This window comes from Coregonus clupeaformis, chromosome 20 (genome assembly GCF_020615455.1).
Source record: "Coregonus clupeaformis isolate EN_2021a chromosome 20, ASM2061545v1, whole genome shotgun sequence".
Lineage (NCBI taxonomy): Eukaryota > Metazoa > Chordata > Actinopteri > Salmoniformes > Salmonidae > Coregonus > Coregonus clupeaformis.
Genome location: NC_059211.1, coordinates 15,500,366 through 15,514,726, shown reverse-complemented (window position 1 = coordinate 15,514,726; position 14,361 = coordinate 15,500,366). Strand labels below are relative to the sequence as shown.

At 43.8% G+C, this 14,361-nt stretch overlaps 1 protein-coding gene across 1 annotated transcript in view; it reads right to left on the bottom strand.

Moving 5' to 3' along the window:
* Window positions 1-14,361, bottom strand: part of frem1b (Fras1 related extracellular matrix 1b) — a 66,853-nt gene that overhangs the window by 1,288 nt on the left and 51,204 nt on the right. The window contains exons 26-34 of the mRNA XM_045205338.1: window positions 13,927-14,137; window positions 13,361-13,505; window positions 12,716-12,845; window positions 12,477-12,549; window positions 12,197-12,346; window positions 11,403-11,701; window positions 11,069-11,116; window positions 7,371-7,580; window positions 1,512-1,630 (exon numbers count right to left, since the gene is read on the bottom strand). Coding sequence (XP_045061273.1) covers window positions 1,512-1,630; window positions 7,371-7,580; window positions 11,069-11,116; window positions 11,403-11,701; window positions 12,197-12,346; window positions 12,477-12,549; window positions 12,716-12,845; window positions 13,361-13,505; window positions 13,927-14,137 — 1,385 coding nt within the window. The remainder of the gene's footprint in view (window positions 1-1,511; window positions 1,631-7,370; window positions 7,581-11,068; window positions 11,117-11,402; window positions 11,702-12,196; window positions 12,347-12,476; window positions 12,550-12,715; window positions 12,846-13,360; window positions 13,506-13,926; window positions 14,138-14,361) is intronic.

Genomic DNA, 14,361 nt, shown 5'->3' with positions numbered 1-14,361 from the left:
GTAGGATTTTTTATGAATTTATTTGCAAATTATGGTGGAAAATAAGTATTTGGTCACCTACAAACAAGCAAGATTTCTGGCTCTCACAGACCTGTAACTTCTTCTTTAAGAGGCTCCTCTGTCCTCCACTCGTTACCTGTATTAATGGCACCTGTTTGAACTTGTTATCAGTATAAAAGACACCTGTCCACAACCTCAAACAGTCACTCTCCAAACTCCACTATGGCCAAGACCAAAGAGCTGTCAAAGGACACCAGAAACAAAATTGTAGACCTGCACCAGGCTGGGAAGACTGAATCTGCAATAGGTAAGCAGCTTGGTTTGAAGAAATCAACTGTGGGAGCAATTATTAGGAAATGGAAGACATACAAGACCACTGATAATCTCCCTCAATCTGGGACTCCATGCAAGATCTCACCCCGTGGGGTCAAAATGATCACAAGAACGGTGAGCAAAAATCCCAGAACCACACGGGGGGACCTAGTGAATGACCTGCAGAGAGCTGGGACCAAAGTAACAAAGCCTACCATCAGTAACACACAACGCCGCCAGGGACACAAATCCTGCAGTGCCAGACGTGTCCCCCTGCTTAAGCCAGTACATGTCCAGGCCCATCTGAAGTTTGCTAGAGTGCATTTGGATGATCCAGAAGAGGATTGGGAGAATGTCATATGGTCAGATGAAACCAAAATATTTTGGTAAAAACTCAACTCGTCGTTTTTGGAGGACAAAGAATGCTGAGTTGCATCCAAAGAACACCATACCTACTGTGAAGCATGGGGGTGGAAACATCATGCTTTGGAGCTGTTTTTCTGCAAAGGGACCAGGACGACTGATCCGTGTAAAGGAAAGAATGAATGGGGCCATGTATCGTGAGATTTTGAGTGAAAACCTCCTTCCATCAGCAAGGGCATTGAAGATGAAACGTGGCTGGGTCTTTCAGCATGACAATGATCCCAAACACACCGCCCCAAACACACTTCGTAAGAAGCATTTCAAGGTCCTGGAGTGGCCTAGCCAGTCTCCAGATCTCAACCCCATAGAAAATCTTTGGAGGGAGTTGAAAGTCCGTGTTGCCCAGCGACAGCCCCAAAACATCACTGCTCTAGAGGAGATCTGCATGGAGGAATGGGCCAAAATACCAGCAACAGTGTGTGAAAACCTTGTGAAGACTTACAGAAAACGTTTGACCTGTGTCATTGCCAACAAAGGGTATATAACAAAGTATTGAGAAACTTTTGTTATTCACCAAATACTTATTTTCCACCATAATTTGCAAATAAATTCATTAAAAATCCTACAATGTGATTTTCTGGATTTATTTTCCTCATTTTGTCTGTCATAGTTGACGTGTACCTATGATGAAAATGACAGGCCTCTCTCATCTTTTTAAGTGGGAGAACTTGCACAATTGGTGGCTGACTAAATACTTTTTTCCCCCACTGTATAGTGGTAGCCTACTACTTTTGACCTGGGCCCATAGGTAGTACATGTAATGTAGGTGTTCTTACAGTAAGGTGCAGGCCCGTTGAGCACTGCTCCAGCTGGCCACACCAGGGCTCAGGATGTAGCAGTGCCTCCTGTAGTGGCTCCAACCCGTGGGGCAGGAAGTGCTCACTGACTTCCCAGCCTGGGCCATACAGGGAAGGAGAGAGAGAATGAATGAATGGTTGTTCTAAACAGTGTTGTGTTCGAGACCACCTAAAGCGAAAACCGATTCAAGACCAAGACCAGAGCAAATCGAGTCCGAGTCAAGACCAAGACCGGAGGAGGGGAGAGACCGAGTCAAGACCGAGACCGGGAGGGAGACAAGGGGTCAGAGACCTAGTCTGCCAACAATGCCTTACCGACATGGAATGTTGAGTCAAATAGAACCTATTTTTAAAACCTCTTATAAAGTTGGTTTTGTAGCATAAACTGGGAATTTGATATTTTTTACTGACATTATGATTGTCTGTTTGTTTCATAACTGCAAAGTAGGTAATTTTTTATTTATTAATTTTTTTGTCATTTAGCAGACGCTCTTATCCAGAGCGACTTACAGGAGCAATTAGGGTTAAGTGCCTTGCTCAAGGGCACATCGACAGATTTTTCACCTAGTCGGCTCGGGGATTAGAACCAGCGACCTTTCGGTTACTGGCACTATGCTCTTAACCACTAAGCTACCTGCCGCCCTAAAACGCTGTCAGTTCCACTTTAAACTTTAGGTCACCGGTTACTTTATGTACTAGACATTAAATGTTGTAAATGTCGATTGGGAAATGCTTAATGGTTGCGTTTTTGTATTCTTATGATTGGGACCTATTGGCTTATTATGTCAGAGTTGATGGACTGTTTATCCTTTAACATCATGCTCTGTGTGACTGCTGTCTTTCCATCGGCCCTATACAGTGGTGTAGTGGTGCATGGAGAAGTGGGTATACTCTAATTTTGCCCAAAAGTTCCCAAACGGCCTGCCCAGCGAAGGAAAGGCACCCTGTGTGAAAAATCGTATGTTTTCCTATGTTTTTTTATGATTTTTCCTATAGATTTTTCTGATTTTCACTCATAGAAAAAATACAAAACTGTGATGGTCTAAGTCCACAACAATGCTTAAACCACATCAATCTGATTGGGTGGGCCTGTCAGGGCCTAGCTCCCCAATGGGTGGGCCTCTGTACACCCAGGCCCATCCACATTTACGCCCCTGATGCAAACGCATGATGACAACTGCGCATTACAAATAGCCTACTAACCAACACTCCTGACTAAACTTTTTCAATACTGGGTTTGCGTACCCATTGTTTCCCTAGTTAGCATTTACTGGTAGATATCATTCTTCTGTGAGCTGCACCATGCCAAAACCAGTTGAGAGCTGCACACTCTTGCTGCCTGCAGATGATATTCTGCTGAAACTAGGCTGTGTGTGCGGCGCGGATGTGTATATATTTCACGTGCTTTGCAATTGTGTAGGCTACTTTGTACATAATTTCTCTATTCTACTACATAATTGATAAGTCGTATACCTCCACTACACTACGCATCAGTAGGGATTAAGATGTGAGTGTAAGCAATGCCCACTGAAAGAAAGTGGGTATACGGCTTATACCTGCATATACCCTCCACTACACCACTGCCATGGCCATATGTGTTTTACAAAAAGTGAACTCTCCTACATGAGTGCGCTGGTATTACGGTTGCTGTCCTTTCAGAATCACGAACCTGTCACACACTGAAGGCGAATAGATTCGCTACTGCGCAAACATGTCTATAATAGATATAAAGGTTGTTAAGGTATTAATGCTTCAAGAAAGGAGTGTATATATTTGTCCTGGCGAAGCGGTTTTATGCGCTGACTGAATGGAAGCTGATAATTATGAGTTTTTTACTCGGCTGGTCTCGGAAAGAAATTACGAGTCCTCACTGTCCGAGATCGAGTCAAGACCGAGTACAAACGTATCCGATATTTGTACTCGGGTTCGATCCCGGGCTATATCACAACCGGCCGTGATCGGGAGTCCCATAGGGCGGCGCACAATTGGCCCAGCGTCATCCGGGTTGGGGAGGGTTTGGCCGGGGTGCTTTACAAGTAGGCTGTAATTTGTTCTTAACTGACTTGCCTAATTAAATAAAGGTTAAATAAAAAAACAGAGACAAGACCGAAACACTCAATATGTGGTCTCGAGACTGGACTATTTAGGTTTAGTGTATTTAATTATAACTACACTAAGACTCTCCTGGCCTTTGAGATTGCCAGTCAGTCCCAGTGTGTCTCCATCCAAAACACCCAACCAATGTTCCCTCTAATTTTTTTCAGCACCGAGTACATTTCAGGTCTGCTGAGTGCAAACTTTAACATTGTGAAAATTCAATGCAACTTCCAGCACCCGTTTACTGTGAACACTGAGGCTGTACCCGCTTTAAGTTACAGTTTTAACAGTGGTCATGTAGACTACTGTGGCAATTGTATCATAATGTAGGACTACCAGAGTGGCCTACCATCAAAAACAATGGAGAAAATACATCTCATAACATTTTAACATGGAAATAGCTGTTCTATCTTTCAGCCTACAGTAGCAGCCAATGTGTGGTGTTCAATGTAGGCCTACATTCCATGAGACTTTTGAAAAAAAAACATGCAGGGCTTGACAGTAACCTGTTTATCCACTTGTCTTTCAGACAAGGAGGTGACTGAACATGTTGTGGTGTTGTTTGATGCAAGAAACCACTTTACAAAATAAAAAGCATTATTATTCCCATACCATTATTACAGAGAATCAGTAAAATTATGCTATCCTCTGCCTATTGGCTACTTATCTTATATAAGCCTGTCTCAAAATACAACACTGCCCCTTTACCTGGCTCGCTTTTCAAAGATGTCTAGAAATGTACACATTTTGTGCTCTTGTAGGAAGCAATCACTCCCCTATTACTGACTACAAATGATATATAACTGGGCTAATAACTCACTAACTAGCAAAGGCTATGAACAAAATGTGCACACGTGGCTTCATACAGATCTCGCTTTGATCTCAAAACAAGTGCATCTACTCACGACCGCTCATGCTGTAAACACAAATCAGTTCAAAGTAAATGGCACAAATCCGTATATGGCAATGGTCTATTTGCAAATAGATCTACTGCAGCTCTGATCGTTTATGCCACACCGGTCTGTGTAGAGTACGGGCTGAGTAGTGCATGTCAATGCAATAGAATCCTACTCCGATACGTTCTGCCTCATCTCTTGCAGTTTGTTTTGTTTCGGTATGTTGCATTGAAAGTGGCTAATATTGCATTGATTCGATCACAATTGCCACAGTAAAGGGAAACGTTGATAGTGTTAACAGGGAAAACTCTAGAACAGTGGTCACCAACCTTTTCTGAGTCAAGATCACTTTGAGTCAAAATGCAAGCCGAGATCCACCGCTCAGATTTTTTTTTAACATGACTTAAAAAACGTAAGCCTATGCAACATTAACCAATTAAAAACAGTACTGTAACAATGAGGTTTGTGCAGTAAGCTATAGGCCCAATACACAGTAGTGGTGCGTGGGTAAAATTATTGGGGAAGCCAAGCCCCCCCCACAAAAAAGCCATATTACAACCTATATGTTGTGATAATTGCGTTGTTTGCTCTATAACCTGTTAATTCATATGCTTTGCGACAGTGATATATAGGCCTAAAGGCCGAGACAACCACACCTTTGTTTTATCACAAAACCAGATAGCACCCTCTGTCCAGTGAAGTCCACAAATCATATTGCATGTACAGTAACAGACAGTCACATGACCTACAGCATGGTCAAGCAAGTTAATGTTTCCGACATTTTCGGACCACTAAACAAGCATTGATTTAGAACCACAGAGAGTTACCGCAAGTCGCATAGAAAACAGGAGCTGCCTCCACTATTTCCAGCACAATTTCAACATCATCAAATCACCTATGCTTAGTCTAATACAGTGACAACTACAAGATACCAACAGATTTCTGTGTGTGTGTGCATTGTGCAAGTAGAAAAACATGTTCACTCGCCAATGCCATTCTCCTCTCTTCCATGTTGACGAAACAATTTATCACTCTGTCATACAGTACAAACTTACATTTTTTGTTGTCCTAGGCAACCTGGCTAAAATGCTTGCTCGCTAGCCTAACTTCCATTCATGGGCAACGTTAGCTAGTTAACATTAGCCTTCGACATCTAGCTACATATTGAACTTCCATCCTCTCAAGCCAGGGGCACAACAATGTATGAATTACTGGTTGGATCAGAATCATAAGTCCAATTCCCTATCTCCATCTATGGCTAATTTAGGAAAGGGCCAATTTCAGCTAGAGCACCAGAGGACAACAACACAATGAGATGCAACAATTCAAGTTTTTCTGTCAATGATGTATGCTCTCAATGGGATTTGATAGGAGTGGCGCCAAATCCAAGCTGGCTTCCCTTGACAATTTTTTTGGGTGCGCCAGGACCATTCACAGTTGAGCTCGCTCAGTTTATCTCAATGCTGATTGGCACAATCCTTATTAAAAAAAATTGTCAAGGGAGGCCAGATGCTTGCTGGTTTCCCTTGCCCTCAATGCTACGGGCAGCAACAATGTCATACTCGTTTGGACCAGACAGCATCAGATAGATGGCCTACAAGTAGAGAGACAGAGGTGTTCTGTTGTGCTCGCTCGGATGCTTTCTCCTGTGAGATACATTCAGCCTCTTGCGAATTGAAGGAAAATTATGAAACAGAGAGACGAAAGATACATTATTGTTTTACTTGGTCCATTTTCTGGGGAAGCCTGGCTTCCCTTGGCACCATGAATACACGCCACTGCCAATACATTATCACCGCATATTGTCTTTGCTTGAATTGCCCTGCCAATGCATTGTTGTTCGGGACATTTTTAAACATTTGAGGTAGGCTAAATGATCACACCGGTAATAGATCCGTTGTTGTATTACTTGTGAAGCACAGCTGAGTGAGCATACGTTTAAATAATTTGCTATTTTTTTTTTTTATTGGGCTGATGGTGGCTGCATCTGATGGTCAGTCTCAGCGGAGGGAGAGAGCAGCAGACCCTCCACTCTCCCTTACCAAAAAGAGACACCATCTTCCAGTTGATGGGGAAACTCGAGTGGCACCGCATTATTTCTGCCTCTTGCACAAATTCATGTTGTTACTCCTATGAACAGAGAAAGTGAAATATTCCTAGATATTAAAAAAGACCCAAGCCGCTAATAATAACAACAACGCAAGCCTATAGATACACTTTCCTACTCATTCATATAATAGGAAGAACGTGCATTTTATGGCTTATAAAAGAGTTGAATACAAAGTAGTTAACAGTGTTGAGTAAGAACAGTGTTGACAGTCTCTCTAGTCATGGTTTTAAACGTTTTCAAATCTCACACAGTCTCAACTTTGCTGTTGCTTTCTTTTATGCCTGCTACTTTACTGCAGACACGGTCATCTGAGCCATCCGATTGGCCAGCCGTAGGCTTGATTTGCTCTCTCGGCCCACCGGGAAGGCAGAGTTTGTACCTTCAGACACATTAAATGGTTCAAAATGGCAACAGTTCGCCTACCCGGCGCACAGGTCAGCTGATACGGGTGCACCTACCGCCAACAGCCCGAGACGAATATAAAAAAAAAAGAGGAACACAATGCTTTATCGTTGCTTTTTTTTTTACAGAAATGTTTGGCAATGTTGGGGACCACTGCTCTAGAAAGTTGAGTGAAGTTCAATCTCGTGCCTCTCTCGGTGGGCTTATATTTCTGTGCAGCAGTTCCGGGGAGCTGAATGGCAGTCTCGGCTACTGTGTGCACGTGTGCAGCTTAGAGGAAACATTGCACCCAACCCCCCTAGCCCCCCCCTTTAGTTAAAACAATGCCCTCACCTTGCGCTGGCGTCCAGCCCTGTGTTGTTTGGCCGAGGGTACAGGGGCGTCCTCCTGGGGGGCATCCCCCACCCTGACCTCGTGGAGGAACTCCCTGTGGCCAGACCAGCTCCAGATGGGGGTCACCTGGAGGTCCGGGTGCACCTGGGGGATGGGCTCAGGAATCGGCAGCCTCCTTTCCTCGAGTCTCAGTGGGGTGAGTGCATGGAACTAGTGGAGAGTGGGGACACAATAAAATGTGAAACATGGTGACACATATACAGTGGGGAAAAAAAGTATTTAGTCAGCCACCAATTGTGCAAGTTCTCCCACTTAAAAAGATGAGAGAGGCCTGTAATTTTCATCATAGGTACACGTCAACTATGACAGACAAAATGAGAAAAGAAAAATCCAGAAAATCACATTGTAGGATTTTTTATGAATTTATTTGCAAATTATGGTGGAAAATAAGTATTTGGTCAATAACAAAAGTTTCTCAATACTTTGTTATGTACCCTATGTTGGCAATGACACAGGTCAAACGTTTTCTGTAAGTCTTCACAAGGTTTTCACACACTGTTGCTGGTATTTTGGCCCATTCCTCCATGCAGATCTCCTCTAGAGCAGTGATGTTTTGGGGCTGTCGCTGGGCAACACGGACTTTCAACTCCCTCCAAAGATTGTCTATGGGGTTGAGATCTGGAGACTGGCTAGGCCACTCCAGGACCTTGAAATGCTTCTTACGAAGCCACTCCTTCGTTGCCCGGGCGGTGTGTTTGGGATCATTGTCATGCTGAAAGACCCAGCCACGTTTCATCTTCAATGCCCTTGCTGATGGAAGGAGGTTTTCACTCAAAATCTCACGATACATGGCCCCATTCATTCTTTCCTTTACACGGATCAGTCGTCCTGGTCCCTTTGCAGAAAAACAGCCCCAAAGCATGATGTTTCCACCCCCATGCTTCACAGTAGGTATGGTGTTCTTTGGATGCAACTCAGCATTCTTTGTCCTCCAAACACGACGAGTTGAGTTTTTACCAAAAAAGTTCTATTTTGGTTTCATCTGACCATATGACATTCTCCCAATCCTCTTCTGGATCATCCAAATGCACTCTAGCAAACTTCAGACGGGCCTGGACATGTACTGGTTTAAGCAGGGGGACACGTCTGGCACTGCAGGATTTGAGTCCCTGGCGGCGTAGTGTGTTACTGATGGTAGGCTTTGTTACTTTGGTCCCAGCTCTCTGCAGGTCATTCACTAGGTCCCCCCCGTGTGGTTCTGGGATTTTTGCTCACCGTTCTTGTGATCATTTTGACCCCACGAGGTGAGATCTTGCGTGGAGCCCCAGATCGAGGGAGATTATCAGTGGTCTTGTATGTCTTCCATTTCCTAATAATTGCTCCCACAGTTGATTTCTTCAAACCAAGCTGCTTACCTATTGCAGATTCAGTCTTCCCAGCCTGGTGCAGGTCTACAATTTGTGTTTCTGGTGTCCTTTGACAGCTCTTTGGTCTTGGCCATAGTGGAGTTTGGAGTGTGACTGTTTGAGGTTGTGGACAGGTGTCTTTTATACTGATAACAAGTTCAAACAGGTGCCATTAATACAGGTAACGAGTGGAGGACAGAGGAGCCTCTTAAAGAAGAAGTTACAGGTCTGTGAGAGCCAGAAATCTTGTTTGTAGGTGACCAAATACTTATTTTCCACCATAATTTGCAAATAAATTCATTAAAAATCCTACAATGTGATTTTCTGGATTTTTTTCTTCTCAATTTGTCTGTCATAGTTGACGTGTACCTATGATGAAAATTACAGGCCTCTCTCATCTTTTTAAGTGGGAGAACTTGCACAATTGGTGGCTGACTAAAAACATTTTTTCCCCACTGTATACAGTTGAAGTCGGAAGATTACATACACTTAGGTTGGAGTAATTAAAACTTGTTTTTCAACCACTCCACAAATGTCTTGTTAACAAGTCGGTTAGGACATCTACTTTGTGCATGACAAAAGTCATTTTTTCAACAATTGTTTACAGACAGATTATTTAACTTATAATTCACTGTATCACAATTCCAGTGGGTCAGAAGTTTACATACACTAAGTTGACTGTGCCTTTAAACAGCTTGGAAAATTCCAGAAAATGATGTCATGGCTTTAGAAGCTTCTGATAGGCTAATTGCCATAATTTGAGTCAATTGGAGGTGTACCTGTGGATGTATTTCAAGGCCTACCTTCAAACTCAGTGCCTCTTTGGTTGACATCATGGGAAAATCAAAAGAAATCAGCCAAGACCTCAGGTAAAAAAATGGTAGACCTCCACAAGTCTGGTTCATCCTTGGGAGCAATTTCCAAATACCTGAAGGTACCACGTTCATCTGTACAAACAATAGTACGCAAGTATAAACACCATGGGACCACGCAGCCGTCATACCGCTCAGGAAGGAGACGCGTTCTGTCTCCTAGAGATGAACTAACTTTGGTGCGAAAAGTGCAAATCAAACCCAGAACAACAGCAAAGGACCTTGTGAAGATGCTGGAGGAAACAGGTACAAAAGTATCTATATCCACAGTAAATTGAGTCCTATATCAACATAACCTGAAAGGGCGCTCAGCAAAGAAGAAGCCACTGCTGCAAAACCGCCATAAAAAAGCCAGACTACGGTTTGCAACTGCACATGGGGACAAAGATCGTACTTTTTGGAGAAATGTCCTCTGGTCTGATGAAACAAAAATAGAACTGTTTGGCCATAATGACCATTGTTATGTTTGGAGGAAAAAGGGGGATACTTGCAAGCCGAAGAACACCATCCCAACCGTGAAGCACGGGGGTGGCAGCATCATGCTGTGGGGGTGCTTTGCTGCAGGAGGGACTGGTGCACTTCACAAAATAGATGGCATCATGAGGAAGGAAAATTATGTGGATATATTGAAGCAACATCTCAAGACATCAGTCAGGAAGTTAAAGCTTGGTCGCAAATGGGTCTTCCAAATGGACAATGACCCCAAGCATACTTCCAAAATTGTGGCAAAATGGCTTAAGGACAACAAAGTCAAGGTATTGGAGTGGCCATCACAAAGCCCTGACCTCAATCCTATAGAAAATCTGTGGGCAGAACTGAAAAAGCGTGTGCGAGCAAGGAGGCCTACAAACCTGACTCAGTTACACCAGCTCTGTCAGGAGGAATGGGCCAAAATTCACCCAACTTATTGTGGGAAGCTTGTGGAAGGCTGCCCGAAACGTTTGACCCAAGTTAAACAATTTAAAGGCAATGCTACCAAATACTAATTGAGTGTATGTAAACTTCTGACCCACTGGGAATGTGATGAAATAAATAAAAGCTGAAATAAATCATTCTCTACTATTATTCTGACATTTCACATTCTTAAAATAAAGTGGTGATCCTAACTGACGTAAAACAGGGAATTATTACTAGGATTAAATGTCAGGAATTGTGAAAAACTGAGTTTAAATGCATTTGGCTAAGGTGTATGTAAACATCAGACTGTACAGTCAACTCCTGATAAATGCAACAGCTTGACCATGTTGTGGCAGTGTGCACTAAACCAGAGCATGCTGTTATCATGAGCAATTAAAAACAATGTTCAGAAATTTGGACAGGAAAGGTATATTGCACTTAGGTAGCGAGTGCACGTATCAGGAGTCGACTGACCTCTCTCCTTCCAAAGTTGTGAGGCTTACAGTATATAGAAAGGTCTTACCGTCCAGACTTTCTCTTCACTCTTTCTCTTGACACCTGAATGAAAGACCTAGAATCACAGAGGAGAGACAGCTAACATGCAGTATAGATGCTGGCACTATTCATAAAAACACAATGTTGAATTTAACATATTCCCTTCAGGAGCAAATAAGGAAATTCTACAACCAGTCCATAGTAAACGGCAAGTTTATGTCTGGCTTCGACAACTCTCTTCCACAGACATCATTTTAATATCAATCGAATCTCCAAAGTTTCACATCAGTTCCTCTAAAAATAAATGCTCCATTCAAACAAATTGGCTCCAATTAAGTTACTTGTGAAACTCTGAGGCTCACCGTGCGACTGTTGCTATTACTGTTGCTGCTGCCCTGCAGTCTGAGTTGTCTGGTGGCCTGGCTGTGAAACTGGGTAGCCTGGGCCTGGTCCTGGGGCTCCCTCTCTCCTTCCCCGTAGTCCAGGAAGGGCCTCCGGTTGGGCACGTCCCCCCTGGGTGGATGGGGGCGGCTCTCCCACAGCAGGTCTGTTTCAATGTCAGTGACGTGCTCCTCTAGCTGTGGGGACTGGGGGACATGAGGGGTTGAAGGTGCTCCTTTTTCATCTTCCTCAACCCTCAGGTCCTTTGGGTCACACATTCCTGTAGAGAGAAAGTGTGAGAGAGAGCGACAGAGAAACCAGGGTCATGTTCATTAGGGCACACAACGGAAAATATTTCAAACTGTTCTTCAGTGGAAAATAACAACAAGTGTTCCTTCCTGTTTCAGTCTGCTTTCTTCCGTTTGGTGCCTAATGAACATGACCCTGGGTTACATCCAGTAAAGTACAACAAGAGAAAGGAAACGGTTTGAAACAGAAAATTACAAATGAGTGTACTTATTAGACACATTCAGGTCACACAGTCTTGTGGCACGCAGACGCCCCATGTTCAAAACCCAGACCGTCACACATGCATGGCATTTAAACATCACTCTGCATCAGCATATAAAATGTTCCAATTAACCATGGCTAACATGCGCCCTCTGCTGCCTAGGAAGGCTTACAGCAAGTCAGAGTACAGAGCATTACAGGCATCAGAATACAGCCCTCAGCCTACTGTACTATATATACAATTACTGTATCATTCTTAACTTACCTCCTCTAGGATCCACTATCTCCACACTGGCTGAGTTCCTCTGACCCAGAACAGTGTTCTTGGGGGCATTCAGAACCACAGTGAACATCTCATGGTTTTCTTCCAGGCTGTCGTCTTTCAGGTAAATGTTCCAGGTTTTCACATTGACTCCTAGTCAGTTATACAGGGAGAGAGAAGAGGAGGTAGCTATATCAACTAATAACATTATTACAGGTATTTCAACTAATCCCACCCCCACAGGAGCAGGGTTGGCCACCCTTTGATGTGGATCATCACAGACCTGGATCGAACTGGATCAGACTGGCCGTGCTGTGGGTGAAATCTTTCCCCACCTTGGCAGTACCCTCTTCCACCTGAAACAGAGAAAGAGGGGTTGACCTTCTCAGACTTAGATTCAAGTCCCATTCAATTAAACGTATACAACTTTACCACCAGACGTTGACCCTAGCTGCTCTAGTCCACAGCATGGCTGTTCAGTTGACTGTTGTGAGTTGTGTTCAGGACACTACTCTACTGTACCTGAATAGCAATGTAGGCCGGGTCCATGCTTTTCCCACTGCGCGTCAGCTGCACCTGCAGCATGCCTGCGTTCTCACATACCCGGTAGCACGTAGCCGACAGCTCCACCCGAGACCACGTCAGCTCCAGTCTGCTAGACAGGCCACAGGTGGGGTCAAGAGTGGACAGGAGAGGTAAAGCGTGGCTAGACTCTTTATTTTACCCTGGTCCCATCTGTATGTGCTTTAGCAAACTCTGACTATCATTGTCATACCATTGACATACAGTACATTCAGATCTGGGAACAGGTTATTTTTATATGGTATCAGTCGTGACATTTGGGAAGATTCTAAGCTGTGTGTGAATCGGTCTACTGTACCCACTATAACTGTGCACAGAAAGTGCCCACCTCCGAATCCATCTATGTAGTATAAGACAGTGTCTCTCAAACTTTTTTTGTACCGTGAACTGCTTACTTATGAGCCCTTTCCCAACAATGCAGAGTTAAAAAGTAAGAAAATATTAGCCAAAAATTAAAGAAATAGTAACTCAATAAAATAACAATAACGAGGCTATCTATTTACACGGAGTACCGGTACCGAGTCAATGTGCAGGGGTACGGGGTAGTTGAAGTAATACTGTACGTACCAATGGAATAAAACCTACATTTCAGGCAGCATGGTGTTTCCCGCGGGGTCAGTGACGCGGAACTCAAAGCTGTCCCCTGTCACCTCCATGTCGGTGGGGATGACATAGCGCACGGCGCGCTGCTGCAAATCCCTCTGGGTGAAGCGTCCTTTGATGTACGCCCCTAGGCAAGCACACAAAGAACAGAGAAAAAGCTGTCACTACACTGCACACATCTACTACAGAACACTTTACTATCACCCTGATGTATTCACTGCTACTGTAGATCATTGCAAGGTACTGTACTTTCAAATGGCACCAAGACTTGCTTTGTATGCACAGACGGACATAAAAAAGCTGCACTTTTGTCTGGAAATGACAGCTACAGATTGTACCTTCAAGAAAGGGGTAACGTACATGTTACAATCTAGATATTTGACTGAACATACAATATCCTCAAACACTACCACCTCTCCCTCAACATACCCAATTAGGTAAGTATATTTAAAAGTTAATTAAAAAAACACACAACAAATGGAAATAATGAATCTAATTTCCCCTCTGTTTATCTATAAAGTTGATTCAATTCGAAGAAATGGAGCTACCGGTGAGGGCGTTCTCTAGGTAGCCGAAGTGAGGCGGCCGTGTGATGGTGAACTCCAGTTCCTGGACGGGACTGTCGGGGTCAGAGGCCTGGAGGTCACGTGACGTGATGTAGATGCCCTGCTTGTCCCCTAGTCCCCCCGAGAGGTTCTCCACTGTACTGGGGATCCGCTTGGTCACCAGGCTGGGTGGGTTCCTGTCTACATGCTCCACCTAGAGGTGGACAAGGTCGCGCTCATTAGGGCACTCAACATAAGATAACAGACAAACAGCGAGGGATTAACTAGACTTGTCCAATCAGAAACGTTCATTTTCGTTTTTTGTGTTGAAAAACTTTTTTTAAACATTTCCAATGCGTGCCGTAATGTGACCACGGTGTTTCAGTTTAAAAGCAGTGCAGTAAGTTGGTTGGGTTCTGTGGTCATGTAATCAGAGAA